Here is a 16,713-nt window from a genome sequence, read left to right on the forward strand (position 1 = left end):
TAGCTAAAGGAATTTGCCATAGTCCACTTGAGACATCCAGTTTGGAGAATATTGTAGCTCCTTTCACTCTGAGGGGAAGTCATCCCATGTTGGGAGGATATATTTTTCTCTGACAACTGCTTCATTAAGTCTTTTCAGATCCACACAGATTGTATCTTTCCATTTTTCTTTGTAACCGATACCAGTGGGGCACACTATGCTGTTGGTTCAGACATTTTTCTTGATAGTCCAGTCCACTCCATTCTCTTTAACTCAGTTTCCACTTTATGAAGTAATGGGATAGAAAGCCTGCCAGTTGTAGGGTTTAGCATTGTCTTTTCAGGTGATTTATACCGGAGCTCCTTTCAAATTCCAATATCACAAAATATTCCATCAAGTTCTTCCACCTGTCTCACTGGGCCCATCAAGGGTGCCACACTGCAACTGAGAAGGCTGTTGGTCTGTGGTCCTTTGATCACATACATTCTGAATGCACAGCTTTTGTCTTTGTAAGTTGTTTCTGTGGTGAACTGGCCCTTGCAGTTCACAATACCTCCAGGGCTATTCAGAGCGGTGTCAGGTGACTTCAGGTCTGGAAGGGGTTCAAGATGATTGTAAGTCCCTTCTGAGATGACTGTCAGCTCCTGAGTCAATTTTAAAGTCAATAGTCTTTCCATGAATATTCAGTTTCACCCTCCAGCCAGGTTCTGTATCATCACAAGTGATAGATCCCAGAAGCCATGGCACTTGAGTCAACTCCTTGACTGCTTTTGTGCAGCAAACAGCTGCAAAGTGTCCATATTTTGTGTCTCTGAGTCCCATTTCTTGGGATATGACTTTTTCTACACTGTGTGTACGTAGGCTGGAATTTGACCCTCTTAGCCTGGGAGTTTTCTCTCCTTGCCTCGGGGGTTTCATGATAATGACTTTTAACAATCAAATGTGTGTTTATAGCTTCTAAGCTAGTTTCAGGTTTTTCAAGTAGCTCCTGCCTGTGATTCTGCTGTCTGACTAGTTTAGACTGCTTTGTTATCTGTATAGCTGTAGCTAGGGTTAAATTTTCATGTTCTGCAATCCCAAAATCAGTTTTCAGCTAATGCACGTAGAACTCTTATAAAAAAAAAATCAATATTTTCCCATGGTTAATGAATCCTCTGGTGAAAACATGCTCTTTCATAAACCACATTTCTCTGAGGTATAAAGTATGCATCAAACATAGCCAGAACCCTTTCCTAGTCATCTTTGTGCCTGTCTTCAGTAAACTGAAAGGATTTAAAGATATGCTTTGCCTGCTTCCCCATAGTATACATTAAAAATGATACCTGTATATCTCCAGTTAACTGGTGGGGCTTTGTAGCAATTTGAAATCTTGCAAAATCCTGCTTCCACTGTGAAGGTTTGTCAAAACTGAGGTTCTCTGGGGCATTGAAGAGTGGCACGTTGATGATCTCCTGCAACCTTTGTTGCTTTGTTCCTTCTGTTTGTTCCCCTCTGGCACTAGTTTACTTCTGACACCATGTCATGTACTTCTTGTATGCGGTAGGTTGCAGGGCTGCTATTAGCAGGTCAGGCTTCTGCATCAGTTATGGACTGACTCCAGAGCTTACTTCTCAGAGAGGTACACATCAGATGTGTTCACTATGATATCCTTTAGTGCTCTGCCAGGTGTGGCTGAGGTTAGCTTAAATAAGGTCTTTTACAGACAGTGCCATCTAATGGCTGAACAGTATAACACAATTTAGCGTTCCATTACAGGGGGAGTAAAGTGCAGACTGGCAGATGCCTGCTGCTGCTGGCAGGGCTCCTTTCTTGGTCACCTGGCTTCTCTCTCCTCCATCTCTATGCAGTTGGACCACATGGCCCTGGACCCTCTGCGGAAGCAGCTGGAGGAAGTGTGGAAGTTCATTAAGAAGTATTTGAGTGAGGGCCCCCGCTTTGATGCTGACAGTGCCGCTGGCTTTAAAAGGTGAGTGGGTGAGAGGCAGGGTGCTGTGGAGGGGACTGGAGTATTGGGCCCTCCCTCTGGCTCTACCTTGGAGAGATCACAAAGGAGCAGGTGGGCTGTGCCCTGCCAAGGACTGTGTGGGCAGGCAGCCCAGAGTTCAGGGCTGCACTTTGCTGGATAAAATGGAGCCAAAGGCAGCCACGTTCATAGAGATGCAGCCAAGTGAACCACTAGTCCCAGCAAGCAATGCTGCATCCTGCTGCTAGCCACCAAACTCCTTGCACCATGATGGAGCCCCGATTGCCTGCTGGGAGCTGTAATCTCTTTGGGCACCTCCCTTTAAAGACAAGGGCAGCTGTGAAAACATTGTATACACAAGGGCTTCACCAGCCTTGCCATGACCAATGGTCTGGATTCTAACAGGCTTGTCAGTATCATGTTTGATAGACTCTGGCTTCACACACAGTCAGTCACAGACCCTTAGTTATGGGAAGTCCTGCTCTCTCCTGAAGCTCAGGATTTAACCTGGCAGCTTGCAAGGGTCTCAGTGAATCTGGAGCAGCTGCTCCACATCCCCTCCAGTTGCCCCCACACACAAGGCCCATGTGTCAAAAGCGAAGGACAGATTGGCCTCCTCAACACCTGCAGCAAATGCTCAGTCTCACCTAGACTGTTTGGAGAATGGAGTTAATGTTTCTCTTTCCTCTATTACTCATGCCCAAGGCAAGAATCACTGACCTGAGCTCCTGGGGTTGATTTATAGAGGGGGCTCTAGAAAGCCACTCTGGCCAGTGGACAGAGCACTGGGCTGGGACTCAGGTGACCTGGCTTCTGGTCTTGGCTCTGCTCCTGAACTGCTGAGGGACTTTGAACAAGTGACTTCCTCACTTTGGTTCCTCCTTCCCCTTTGTACAGTGTAAGCTCTTCGGGGGAGGGACTGGCTCTCACTGTACATGTCCAGGGCCCTGATCTCTGGGATTTGGGATTTCCAGGTGCTACCGTAATACAAATCAAAATAAATGTGTTTATAAGCTACGGTCAGAGCCACCTGTGAGCTCTGCTGTAGGCTACAGCGTAGCATGAGCACGGCATAAGGCAAGTCACTGTGTCTGTTTCAGGCAGCTCTTTGAACGAGTGAAGTGTATTTCCTGTGACAGACCCGTGGCCATGATGACTGGGCCGTGAGTATCAAGCAATGCCACATTTCCTGTGGTTCTGGCTGAGCCAAGTGAGCATAGGGTGTTTCCACTAGAGGGCACTGTTTGACTTTTTTTATACCATTACTTTTGTGCAGGCACCTGGTGACGGTCCGAAAAGCAAATCTGCTCTCCCGGCCACGTCCGGCTAGTGCCAACGGTTACGAGTACCTGGCACTTCAGCAGCGAGCAAGGTGAGCAATTCCCCAGGGAGCTGCAGGTCCCAGCATGGCTAAACCAGCCAGGAGGCTCCTCTCGTGCAGTTGCGTCTGACGAGGGATGTGCCATGTACCTGGCTGCTCCTGGGCCTGCATGGCGGACTCCTCACATGCTGCCTGTGTACTTCCCAGCCCTCTAATTTGGGTGACCAGCTCGCCATCTGGCTCGCCGGGGCACCTAAATCAGCCCCTCTCTCACTCTGAAGATCTGCAGTCCCGTTACAGGCTCATGCTAAGCCACTTGCCTCCTTTCAGTGGTGCCCCATCACTGGGTGCTAGATGCTCTCTGCTCTGCTGGGGTCAGGCACCTGGCTCAGCCCTTGTGTCCGGCGAGGCATTTCAATCCTGTGAGTGACTTGAGCAGGAGTGGAACCAGGTTTCCAGTCCCTGCCACAGGGCTCCTGCACTGCCAGTGGATGTCACCCCTGCAAGACACCTGCCACGGGCAGTAGATTTACGTAGCCCTTGCTCTTGCACACCCTACCCCAGGGCACTGCTCTGCAGGGCTGACGAGAGGGGAGAGAAGCCAGTACAAATTATCGGGGCTCGGCAGTCCGGAAGGGGGCCCTGGGCCCGGCTTCCCTGGCCCTGTTTAGCCAGTCCGCCTTTGCTGGGGGGCCTGAAAATTTTCTTCACCGGGGCCCAAACCTGTTGTCGCGGCCCTGCTGCTCTGACCTGGGGAGAAACTCCTTGCCCACTGGGAACTTTAACCAGATTGTAGAGCTGTCACCTTGCTGCAGGCCTGCCCCCTGCTGGTGCTGACACCCATCTGCAGCCTGAGGGAACGGACACCAGCACGTCACCCCTGAAGCACCTGGCTTAGCATGAAATTTCTCTCTCTTTGGAACACCAGTTGCTTCTTACCAGCTCTCTGAAACTCCCTGAGCCAGTCCAAGGGAGCTCCAAGTTCCCAGCAGCACAGGCTGGCTAGATTGCAAGATCCATGCAGAGCCCTGCTCATCTGCTTTCCTCTAGGAGACTGGCTGATTCTTGGCTGGGCAAGGTCAGGGTTCTGCAGCAAACTGCCTGCTTTCTCCTTCCCCAGGGAGCAAGCTGTAGAGGGCAATGACGGGCGTGAAATGACTAGCCGTGGGCAGCTCTCCTCCCAGCAGTGCTGGCAATGCCAGGCACATGCCGCCTACCCCATCAAGCGATTGTCCAAGGTGAAGGCTCTTACCACCATGTACCCCTACGGAGACCCGACAGTCCTCACCTACGATAACGTAAGCCAGCCTGTGTTGCCCTGTGTGTTCCCCTCCCATGCTAACCTCAGCACAGCACTTCCCTGAGACCAATTGCCTTGGGGCCTTGTAAGGGTCCGCCTGGGAACCAGGCCGCCCCACTACAGGAGGCTGAGTAGCCATTCAGTCTTAAAGTCCACGTCCTAAATCAGGGCGGGGCAACAGGCAGTAGTCCTAGGCTCAGACCCTCAGGCAGGGCTGAGCAAACAAACAGTACTTTAAGCCCAAGCCCTAGGTCAGGGCGGGGCAACAAACAGTAGTCCTGGGCTCAGACCCTCAGGCAGGGCTGAGCAGCAAACAGGTAAGTCCAGGCTTCTAAGCCTGAGCGTTGGGGGTGAGCGGGAGACTGCCACCCGTGAGGAGGGTGGCAGGGGGGACGCGGGCCCACCCACTCCACTGCGTCCCAGCCCGGGGCCCTAGCAGCGGCAGGGATCCGCTGCAGTCAGTGGGGATCCTGGTCAGAACACACTGACATAGGCTCAGGGTCGGCGGCAGCCAGACTGGGGTCGGCTATCCCCGGGCCACTTCCAATCTGCCCCTCTGTTGGTACCTGTGTCGTCGTGGCTTCGGCAGGGGGGTCCACCAGCATGGGCTCCTCAGGAGACAGGTGCACGGGTGGGCTCGACTCCTCCTCTGGGTACCGGGCTCGGGGCAGGCTCGGCCAGTCCTCCTGTGGGTACCGGGCTCGGGGCAGGCTTGGCCAGTCCTCCTCTGGGTACCGGGCTCGGGGCAGGCTCGGTTCAGCAGGAGCTCGGGCACCAGCATCTGTCCTCTCCAGCGGCCGGGGCGCAACTGAGTGTTGGGGCCGGGACTTTATACTTCCTGTCCCGCCCCTTGACTTCCGGGGGACGGGGACAGGCGGTGGTGACTCCGCCCACTTCGGCTGCTGTGCTGGTTCGGCCCCCTCAGGTGCAGCTGGGAGCCAGGCCGCCTCACTACAGCCCACTTCTCCACTGGAGCATCGAGCCGAGGGCCAGCATGGGGAGATGGGGCCACCAGGAGAACCTGCTGGAGGGGATTGATCTGGCAGGGAGGTAGGAAGGGCAGTGGCTGTGGATGAGAGGGTTAAGGCAGGCAGTGTCAGGAGGTCGGTGACGGGCGGGGGAGAGGAAAAGATTAGCAGCAGGGAGGAAGTCAGGGTGCCCGGTGTGAGGAGAGCAATGTTCAGGCGAGATCTCCATGCACATTGTGTTCTTCCTTGCAGAGCGAAGTGGATATCCTGGGCATTAATGGAGTTCTCTACAAGGGCAGGGTGAGCTCACAGCTGGCAAACCGGAGTGTCTCTCTGGAAAAGGAGTTCTCAGGTTGGTTGGAGGGGCAGCTCCTCTGGCAGAGGGTGTGGGGCAGGGCGAGGGGTGCAGCTCATGGGCTAAACGCAGCTGGGGCCACTTGCACTTTTAGAGTGAAGATGCGCAGATGACCCCGCCCCCGGCATGCAACACGCACTAGCTCCAGGCATTCGAGCTACTCAGCCCAAAATGGAGCATTGCATGCTGGGATCTGTAGTCAGCATAGGTGGCCCTGAAGATGAAGGGGGCTGCAATCAGCTCCATTGTATACACATTCTAAGTGGCCTTAGTGGGTTCCCAGTGCAGCCCCCTGGGCTGGGCAGTTTGGGCACCGCGGGGTACCTGATGGACATACGCCATGTGCCCAGCCCGACTGAGTGAAGCCATGAGGCATGAGCAGAGACTCGGAAAGCTGCTGTAGGGAGTGCCGTGTGGACAGCAACTCAGACATTCCCATGGGGGCTTGACATGAATCCCTGGCCCCACCCTTCTCCATACATACACAGGGCCAGAGCCCAAGATGGCTGCTCAGGGGTGAGATCTCCTCCTGGTAGCCATGCACCCCCAGTCTTGCTCTGTCCTGGGGATATCCCTGCTGGGCTGGCCTCCCTGCACTCCCCGTACTGCTTGGCCTCTTGCCACGCTAACCGGTCTCTTTCAATTCTTCACTCTGCAGCAGCAAAGACCCCCCGGCCACCCTCCAAACATGGGATGGAAAGGACCCGCTCTGCCACCTATGGCAGCCACTATGTGTCACCCTATGCATGTGAGTGCTGGTGTCCCTGCTGGGTGGCATTCCGAGGGGCTGGTCAGGGCCTGCCTCTCCTGGCTAGCATTAAGAATGGCTCCTGGCTCCAGAGCTCTGCTCTGTGAGTGCACAGTGAAATACGTGCCTGTGATGGCAGGGGGAGTGCGTCTGGCAGGCTCATGACATTGGGAACTGCCAAGGTCACACAGCGCAACACTATTCTTGTGTACTAGCCTGCACACAAGCTGTGCAGAGTCAGGGAATGCAGGCGGAGGGAGCCGGGCATGGGCAAGGGGCAGTAGGAAAGACCTGACGCGCGGGGGCATGACACTCTATGGAGATCTGGCAGTGGCTGCAGTGCAGAAGGCTCTCGCACCAAGGGAGAGCGGGATTGTGGGGAGGGTTGTGCAGCGGCGCAGGGTGAGTGGGTGCTGGATGAGCAGAGGCAGTAGGGAGGAGACTAAAGCGAGGAGGGGCAGGGTCTGGAGACAGTCTGGAGCAAACCCAGGAGCGGGTCTGCAACTATGCAGGGTCGATCTGAGCTTCAGAGACTTGCAGGCAGTGGAGAGGAGAGCGAGCTGCTAGGCCAGCCAACCGGCTTGCTGCCCTGGAGCAGCGCAGAGCTCCAGCCACCCTCGGCCAGTGGCCAGCAGACCCCGCTGGGGACGTGGCTCTCCCAGGTGGACTTGGTGGCTGCCGTCCTTGTCGATGTCAGGGGATGGGGTTGGCCAACCCAGCATCCATGACATGCACAGCGAGTGCCTTGCCGTGGTGCCAGGCAGCTCCTGGTGGTGAGAGTGGTGTGGCTGTGCCAGCTGCATGCGAGGCCGCCAGAGGAACCCCACTGAGGTCAGCGCTGAAGAGGGGGCAGGAACCAGGCCCTGGCTCTAGGTCATAACAGCTGTCACATCACTGTGGGCTCTGGCCCACTCAGCTCATTGTCTCACGGGCAGAGTCACAGCTGAGTGAGGGGAGGCAGATCCCTGGAGCCTCCACACAGCATCCCCTGTGGACCAGCTCCACCCCCTACCCCAGGCTGCCAGGGAACTTGGGGGTGGGCAGGCTTCCCTGTCTCACCCAGGGGCGGCTCTAGGCACCAGCAAAACAAGCTGGTGCCTAGGGCGGCCAAATCTAGGGGGCGGCAGGCTGGGCCGGCGGACGTGCCGCAGTCATGCCTGCGGGAGGTCCACCGGAGCCCCGGGACGACTGGACCTGCCGCAGGCATTACTGCGGAGGCGCTCGTCCCGCGGCTTGGCTGGACCTCCCACAGGCATGACTGCGGCAGCTCAAGCGGAGCCGCGGGATCCGTTAACCGTCCGCAGCCGAGCCACGTGGGACCAGCGGACCCTCTGCAGTCATGCCCGCGGGAGCTATGCTGCTCCCGCGGCTCCGGGGCACCTCCCGCGCATGACTGCTTGGGGCGGCCAAAACGGTAGAGCCGCCCCTGGTCTCACCCTCTTGAACTCCAGGGGTGGTTATAAAGCACCCCCTTGCCAGCTGGTAGTCATGACTCCCTGGGGCTGGGGGTGCCTTGAGTCACCCAGCCCATGGGCTGAGTGTGTTTTCTTGCCTCTATGTTTTGCAGCCTCTGTCATCCGGACGAGGGCCACGTCCGCAGGGAGCAAGTCGCAGCTTGCCCAGGAGCTGCCGGCCTGCACCGTGCGGGTGAAGACCGAGCTCCCCCCGGGACAGCTGCCAAGCGAGGGGGCGGTGGCCGGCCTGTGAGCCACAAGGGACTGTGGCAGCTCCACAGGCCCTGCCCCCACCCCTTCCTTTACCCACCATTCCTTGTGTAAATACTGTGCTATGTCGCTGCGCAGGACGGCCATCGCCAGGCATCCCTGCGGAACATGGCCGTTGGACGGCACCGCCAGCAGGCCAGACCCACCGTCTCCCTTACAACCGGGCCAACGAGAGGGGTTTCTTCTGGGCAGGGCTCCATGCAGCAGGGACTTACCAGCCATCAGCTTTACCAGGAGCTCTGCTGGGGGCAGCCATGCGGGGGCAGGATTGGGGCTGGGAGGGCTGCCCCTGGCCGCATGTGTCACCTCATTATAATCTCTGCATTAACACAGAGTCACAGCCAGGATCCACGAGGCACAGCGGGACCCCTGGGGCAGAGCTGAGCCAACCGCCCTACCAGCAGGATTCCCCAGGCCATGGGAGCTTGTGATGAGTCCAAAAGGCTGCCCTGCTCAGGGGCCTGTGGCTAGCTTGGCTGTTGAATCATTATAATGATCACCCAGGCAGGGGCGGCTCTAGCAATTTCGCCGCCCCAAGCACGGAGGCACGCCGCGGGGGGCGCTCTGGCGGTCGCCGGTCCTGGTCCTCTGGTGGACCTGCAGACGTGCCTGCGGAGGGTCCACTGGTCCCGCGGCTCCGGTGGAGCATCCGCAGGCATGCCTGCGGGAGGTCCACCGGAGCCGCCTCCCGGCGACAGGCAGAGTGCCCCCTGCGGCATGCCGCCCCAAGCACGCGCTTGGCGCGCTGGGGTCTGGAGCCGGCCCTGCACCCAGGCCCAGATATGTTGCATTGAGGTCCCGGGAGCTCCTCTGGGTCTGCAGTGGGAGATCTCTGGCCCTTACACAGCTGGTTTGCCTCCCTCCATCACCCTTAAGTTCCCAGGAGAATTCCCGCGCTCTGTCCTGCCACCACCAGACCAGCAGGCTCCTGCTACGTCACCTCCAGGGCCCCATACAGCTCCAACAAACTGGGTCCCTCCACCAAGTGCAGCACTCCTGGCACATGAGGATATGAACCTCCAGCGGGGTGCATCACTGCATGGCTCACCTTGATCCACGAGGCGCCGAGGCCTGGGGTTCTGAACAAGAGCCCGAGCACGGCAGCATGTGCAGGCCTCCACCAGACAGCGCCAGCTCGGCTTGCTGCGCCTGGGCCTGTCTGCTCTCCAGATCCAGCAGGGACCCTTTGGTTTGGCCTGCAAACACACTCCCCCTTTCCCTCCCAGCACTGAGCTTGGAAAGCAGGTGCCCCGGAGCTGCTGGCCGCCCTCGCAGCTGTGCATTCACAACAGACTAACTTAAGGAACTCCATAAAGTTTTCACTTTTCTAAGCGGCTTTGGGTGGGATCATTTCTTGCTGGCACCAAGGCGAGAGCCCCACTGTGGGTGGGGACAGGTTACCGATCACACGCTCATTGAGGCCTGGGCGCTGGGCCAGAGGGCATGAGGGATGGCTGGGGACATCTCCTTTTACCATGAGTAGCATCTTGTAGCCTATGCCTGCAGAGCCCCTGGGGCCAACGCTGACCTTGTTTATACCAGCGTAAATCCCAAAGTGACAGGAGTTACACCCGCATGAGATTAGCGGCCAGCCCTTTGTATCAAGGTCAGAGGTTCTAATCCAATCCAAGCATGGCAAGAGAAAAGCTGTTCCCACCTGGCAGCTTTGTGCTAGCCTTGGTCCATCTCGTAGTATTCAGTGTCACACCAGGCCAGTGGGGCCAAGGACAAGAGAGCTGTGGTGGCAGAGCAGCAAGGCACATTGGTGCTCTTCCTGTGTTATGGCCTCAGGGGGAGCATATCAGTCCAGTGCCGTGTTCCCCCTACACACTGAGGATGGCATTTCTCTGGCTGCAATGGTTTGAAATCACTAGACTCTGTCTCTCCTACCTGGGACTAGTTCTGCCTTTGCTTACACTCATGTACCCCAATTGTCCCCCCCATTATGGGTGGGGGAGAAAAGGTGGAGACAGGTGAAGTGACTTGCCCAGGGCTGTAAGGAGGAGTTGGTGGGAGCAGTGCGATTAGAATGCAGGTGATCCTGGCTCCCAGGTGTCAGCACAGCCCTGCACTTCTGAGAGACCGGCATGCTCTTGCCCACCAGTCAGGCCTGTGGTGTTGGTGCCTGTAGCTGGGGAAAGCTAGCTGGGAAAGACTGAGAGCACCTGAATCTGGAGGGGTTGTCCCTGAGAGGGAACCAAGAGCTGGGTCCTCCAAAGCAACATAACAGAGCCCCATGGAGCAGAGTCTGTGGCCAGTGTTGCAGTGCATTGGGCTGTGAGACCTGGTCCTGGAGCAATGCCAGGACCAGTGCAGGCACCAGAGCATGCAACCAGTGGCAGCAGCATTGCTGAGGTGCAGAAGCATTGATATTTAATGCTGGGCTCCCTCTGACAGAGCCAAGGCACACGTTGTTCTGGGAACAAGTGTCCTTGTCAAGCAAACACAGAGAGCAGAAGACAACAGGACGGCCATGCAGCGCATCCCTGCTAGCCACTGGCAGCGTGTCAGGCCTACGCCCGCACAGAGTGGGAATCGCATTTATAAAATTCAGCCTGGCAAGTGGCTCCTGTTGTGCGAAGCCTGGACACCACCAGTGTCGCTTCTGGCTCACCCAGAGCCTCTCTCAGGCACTACGGCCTGGTGGTTCGGGCACTGGCCTGGGGGAGCCCTGGGTGTAAGTTCCTGTACTGCCTGGTTCTGAGTGGCCTGGGATAAAAAAAATCTGCTCTGAGTCAGGCAGAGCAGGGCCTTGAAGCTGGCTCCCCCCTCCCGCCTTCCCGGCCATTTCAACACAATCCCGACCCATTTCACAACAGAGCAAGGGGTTGGGGTTGGCCCAATGAGGCGCCAGGTTTATATAATTTTTGGTGGTGTCCAGAACAGGCAACTGCCCTGGCCCTGCGCTATGGAACAGGGGTGGGAAGAGGTGGCGCCGTGGGGGAAGGCGCGGAGTGGGGCCAGGAGGGAGCAGGGGCGGGAAGAGGTGGAGTGGAGCGGAGCAGGGCAGACTGGGGCCGGGTCACTTGCTGCTGCAGGCACCAGGCCCCCGCCCCAGCTAATCCCCCAGGCTGCCCTGGACCGCAGGGCCCGGGGCAGTCACCTCAGTCCGTCCTATGGACGGGATGGCTCTGAAAAGATAAGCCCAAACATTGGTGGAGCTGGGCCCACCTTCCTGAATACTGGTGGAGCACGTGCACCATGGGCACCACAGGCCCATATAACTCACCACCTATGAAGGCACTGGGTCGCGACGGTTATGGTGAGCACCTTTGACCTGCTGTTAAAAGTCCCGTTGGCGGTGCTGCCCGACTAAGGCAGGCTAGTCCCTACCTGTTCTGACACCGCGCTGCGCCCTGGAAGTGGCCAGCAGCAGGTCCGGCTCCTAGGCGTGGAAGCCCCTGCCCTCAGCACCAGCTCTGCACTCCCATTGGCTGGGAACCCCCACTGCACCGCTGACCGGGAGCCGCACACGGTAAGCCCATGACCCAACTCTGTGCCCCAATCCTCTGCCCCAGCCCTGAGCCCCACCCCAAACCCAGATTCCCTTCCTGCACCCAAACCCCTCATCCCCAGCCTCACCCCATAGCCTGCACCCCCAGCCCAGAGCCCTGACCCCCTCCCGCATCCCAGCCCCTTGCCCAGCCCAGAGCCCCCTCCCACACCCTGAACCCCTCATTCTCAGCCCCCACCCCACAGCCCTCACCCCTGCACCCCAACCCTCATCCTAAGCCCTGAGCCCCTCACACACCCAAACCCCTCATCCCCAGCTCCGTTGGGTCACGGCCATCAACAATTTTCTTCAACTGGATTGCCAGAAAAAAAGTTTGAAAACCACTGCCATAGGGGGCAGAGATGCCCTGGAAGGCCCAGCTAAGTACTTGTACCCTCGCTAATCTAGCCCTCAGCATAGTGACGCATCCCCTCTCCCAGCAGTCCTGCACCCCCACGTTATGTGATGGGGAATCTTTAATATACAGGGGGGAAAATTACACCGAAGTGCCTTAAAAATATATTCATTGCTGCCTAATATGCCAGGCATGTGGGGCAAAGCAGCCCTGCTGCACTGTCCCATGGTGCCCTGCTGCAGGGCCAGCAGCCCAGCAGAGTAGGGCCCAGCAGCGAGGAGGGGAAGGCCAAGTGACACTGATTTTAGGTGCCTCAACCTGAGACATGGCAGTGCCCAACTTGAGACATGGCACCCTGGTTCCCAGAGGCACTAAGCACCTGCTGTTCCCCTTGACTTCAGCTGGGGTTGGGCTTCCCCCACACCCTGGGAAATCAGGCAGCCCGAAAGCAGAGATTGCCCAGAATGAGAAACCTTTAAGCCGTGTGGGGAGCACAGGGCAGCCTAGGGCCTTACCTGGAAAGCAGGTGCGGATTTCAGTCGAGTTCACTGGAAATGAGGCGTGTGTTTACAGTCAGTCCAAAGTCACCCGGGCAGTCAAATGAAAAGGAATTGGATTAATGTCATGGCCAGGTCGTGGGCAGCCAGACCAGTAGTCAGAGTCCACAGTCACAAGATAGGAGCCAAGAGTCAGCTGGGTTAGGCTAGCGTGGAAGATCAGAACCACAAGTCAAGAGCCAGAGGGTCAGAGGCAGGTGACAAACTGGAGGTCAGGAACCACAATCAGACGCCAGATGTCACGTGGGGCCAGGGTGCCTGGAAGTCAGGCCAGGGGAGCAGGCACAGGAAGCACAAGGCACACAGTCCAGAGCAGAGTGGAGCCCAGATGCTCGGACAGCTTCCTATTCTTGCTGCTGGCTTAAGTAAGGCCAGCAGGCCAATTAGCTGCTCTGGGACTCTTCCAATAGGACCTCGGGGGCAGAGTCTCAAACTGGGACTTGGCTTCATGGGTCCTAGGTAAGTGATTGTCAGCAGGCTGCTAGATGGAGGGTTGAAGCATGGCTGCTCCTACAGACTCGGGTTCAAGACCCAGGAGTCATGACATCAACCCCTCCCCTAGGGGCATCCCTCACCAGGCAATGTTGGTCCAGATTTCTCAGGGGCACTCCTGTGGAAGGCTTGAACCAGGGCAAGAGCATGAACATTTTCAGCTGGCTCCCAAGTGTGTTCCTCTGCGACGTAACCTTCCCAATGTATGGGACCAGGGTCTGGGCTAGTGGTCACAGCTGAGGTCTGACCACCAGGGATTGCAGTTGCCAAGAAGGAGTTGGAAGAATCACAAAAGCCAGGCCCCATAAGCAAGAATCAGGGTCAGAGTCAGGCCAAGGTTGGAGATCAGAGGCTAGAATCAGGAGGCAAGGTCAGAGTCAGGCTGGAGTCAGAGACCGGAGATCAGGCAAAGTCTGGTGTTGCAACAGGCCAAAGTTTGTGTGGTTGCCCAGACAACTTCAGGCAACCCTGTGGTTTAATATGGCTGTTGGCCAATCAGCAGACTACAGGGTACCATCAATCTGGGTGTCTTGGGTGGTACTTCCTGTGGCACCTACTCTCCACAGTGCCCCCAGCTGTGCTTCCATGCGGTCTCCTGGTGGCACTGTGGGAACATCAGCTGTCCCAGGTTGTACAGACCCAGATTCTAGTCCCCCGATCCTTACATAACCCTCCTCTGGGTGGGTGCTGGGCTCGGTTTATCTGAGTGGTCTTGATTAAACCTTTCTACCAGATCAGGAGCATGGACAGGTTCCCAGGAGCACTTTTCAGGACTGTAGCCTTCCAGTTGATTAGATAGTACAGTCTCTCCCTCTAGAGTCAAGCATAGCCCCTTTACACATCTCCAAAGTGGTCCTTAAGCTCCTCCTGGATATGGTGAATTTGCTGGATCCAGTTGGCAGCTGCAAGGTTCAGGGAGACTGCTGGCAAGGCTGGGTGGAAGTAAGAGTGGAAACCATAATTGGCAAAGAAGGGACTGTGCATTGTTGTATGAGAACTCAGCATACAGAAGGAGGAAGAACCAGTTGTCTTTATGGTAGTTGACAAAGCTTTTCAGGTACTTGGTCTACTACTTGGTTTACCACCTCTGGCTGCCCGTCTGTCTGGAGATGGTATGTGGAGGAGGTAAAAGCACGAATGTTGATTAGCCAGAGCACTTCAGCATGAGACAAATTGCGGGCCTCAGTTTGAGGTGATACAGTCTGGAAACCCATGAAGATAGACCACATGATCAGTTCATCTACAACAGTCAAGAACACTGTGAGGCCATCAGAGTCACGATGAAGTTCAGGGTGATTTAGGCCCAGGGTCTAGATAGGATCTCCAGAGGTACTAGAGTGCCAACGGGCTTAGCACGTGGCATCTTGGTGCATGCACACAGCTCACAAGAGTTAGCTGTCCTGGACTGACTTTGGCTTGCATACATGGCCATCAGAAGAAATGGGAAGCCACGTAGAAGGTCTTAAGGTAGCTAAAGTGGCCTGCCAATGGAGGGTCATAGCAGAGATGGAGCACTTCTAGCTGGGGGTGCCCTGGTGGAATGTATATGCACCCATCGAGGTAGGTTATCCCATCCTGTGTGGAGTGTTGCATCTTGGTTCTGGCTTTTGTTTGCTCAGACTGTTCTGTCACCTCCTGGACTAATGGATTGCCCTGCGAAGTGGACCAGATTAGATCAAGCAAGTCTTGGTGTAGTGTGGCACTGAGAACATTACAAGGTTTTAGGAGACAGGGTGGTTCTTGGCTAGGCTCCTCACCCTCTTGGTAGTATTCCCCCTTTCGAGATAAGGCATCAGCTTTCCCATTCCAGGGCAATAGGTGATGACAAAAATCAAACCGAGGGAAGACTAATGCCAACCTGAGCTGTTTTGGGTTCAAGGCTCATGCCTTCCACAGATATTCAAGGTTCTTGTGGATGGCAAACAATGCTCACAGGGAGGCATTCCAGTCTGTTAACACCAGGCTGCCCTGCTCCAGCAGTGGGGAGGCCCAATCCTGCACTTCTCCACTAAGCAAAGTAATCACTAGTCCCACTCTGGCCTGGTCAGTTGGATACATTCGAGGGCGGAGCAGGAAAGGGAGACTGCATTGGTTCAAGAATCCCATCCTGGCTCCCATCAAAACATTCAGGTAGTGATAACATGGGGCTTGGGTCAGAGGGTAGTGGCCCAACCTGGGCCTGGATCACAGAATTTTCTGTCTGGAACCATGCTAGCTGCTTGCAGAGTGTCTGATTTTCTGCTAGGAGATGTGTCATTTGGGACTGCAGCAGATAGTTCTTGGTTTGGAGTTGCACAATCCATTCCTGGGGATCCAGTACCCCACGGGATCCAGTGGGTGATGGCAGACCTGCCCCTTCCATATCTCTGTCAAGGGGCTCCCATAGAGTGGGTGAAAAGTGGGTCTGGACAAACTGTAAGGGACTGGCGCATAGGCAGTCTGAGCTGGCGGTCACAGCTCGGGTGAGGTCTGCCCACCAGGAATGGTAGTTGTTGGCCAGGAGTTGGAGGAATTGCAAGAGCCAGGTCCCATAAGCAAGAATTAGGGTCAGAGTCAGGCCAGGGTTGGAGACTGGAGATCAGAGGCAGTACCAGCCTAGAATCAGGGTCAGAGTTGGAGATCAAGTGAACGCTTGTGTTGCAGCAGGCCAAAGTCTGTGTGATTGCCCAGACAACTTCCCAGGGCATCCCCTGGGGTTAAATAGGGCAGTTGGCCAATCAGAGGGCCACAGGGTACCATCACTCTGGGTTTCTTGAGTGGTACGTCCTGCAGCGTCTACTCTCCAGAGTGCCCCAGCTGTATCTTTACAAGGTCCCCTGATGGTGCTATAGGAACATCAGTTGTCCCAGGCTCTGTAGACCTGGGTTCTAGTCCCTAGGACCTTACATCAGGTACCTTGATTGATCTTAGAATCAAGGAGTTCATGAACAACATAATCTTACTGACTGTTCTTGCACTGATGGGAGCAGTGATTGGACTCTATGGGGATGTGTTCTCAGTGTAGGACTTTAGAAATGAGAGGAGGAATACAGGGTGGACTCTAAGCGATCGAAGGAGCTAGAGCTTGAAGTTAATTGGGTTTGTTTTGTTGCCAAATCTGGTACAGGCTGAGAAACTGATAGTCTCATTTCATGAGAGGGTGTGTCCATGTGGAGGTGTTCCGTAGAAAGCCATAACTTTTGTCTTACAGAGTAGGCAAGGCCTTGTTGTCTTTGCTTGTCTGCTTGCTTTTTGTAGCCCTCTTTTGCCTTCTCAAGGTGTCCCTTCACCTCCTCTTGGATGTGATGGATGTGTTGTACTAGGTCTGAGGCTAATGGGTTGTAGGAGGATGTGGGTTGTTGTGGGTGAAATCGGAGGTGGTAACGATAATTGACAAAGAAGGGGATGTGGCCTGTGGGTGCATGGTCTGCATTATTATATGAAAATTTGGCATATGGTAACAGTGAAGCCCAGTCGTT

The 16,713-nt window shown here is 55.9% G+C and overlaps 1 protein-coding gene across 1 annotated transcript in view; it reads left to right on the forward strand.

The window, feature by feature from the left end:
- C10H16orf96 (chromosome 10 C16orf96 homolog) overlaps nucleotides 1–8,939 on the forward strand; it is a 36,292-nt gene extending 27,353 nt beyond the window's left edge. The window contains exons 10-16 of the mRNA XM_039490236.1: nucleotides 1,827–1,945; nucleotides 3,043–3,105; nucleotides 3,219–3,314; nucleotides 4,384–4,561; nucleotides 5,784–5,883; nucleotides 6,545–6,634; nucleotides 8,202–8,939. Of these exons, the coding sequence (XP_039346170.1) occupies nucleotides 1,827–1,945; nucleotides 3,043–3,105; nucleotides 3,219–3,314; nucleotides 4,384–4,561; nucleotides 5,784–5,883; nucleotides 6,545–6,634; nucleotides 8,202–8,341 (786 nt within the window). The 3' untranslated portion in view covers nucleotides 8,342–8,939. The remainder of the gene's footprint in view (nucleotides 1–1,826; nucleotides 1,946–3,042; nucleotides 3,106–3,218; nucleotides 3,315–4,383; nucleotides 4,562–5,783; nucleotides 5,884–6,544; nucleotides 6,635–8,201) is intronic.
- Nucleotides 8,940–16,713: the final 7,774 nt, after the last annotated feature.

This window comes from Mauremys reevesii, linkage group 10, assembly GCF_016161935.1.
Source record: "Mauremys reevesii isolate NIE-2019 linkage group 10, ASM1616193v1, whole genome shotgun sequence".
Taxonomy (NCBI): domain Eukaryota; kingdom Metazoa; phylum Chordata; order Testudines; family Geoemydidae; genus Mauremys; species Mauremys reevesii.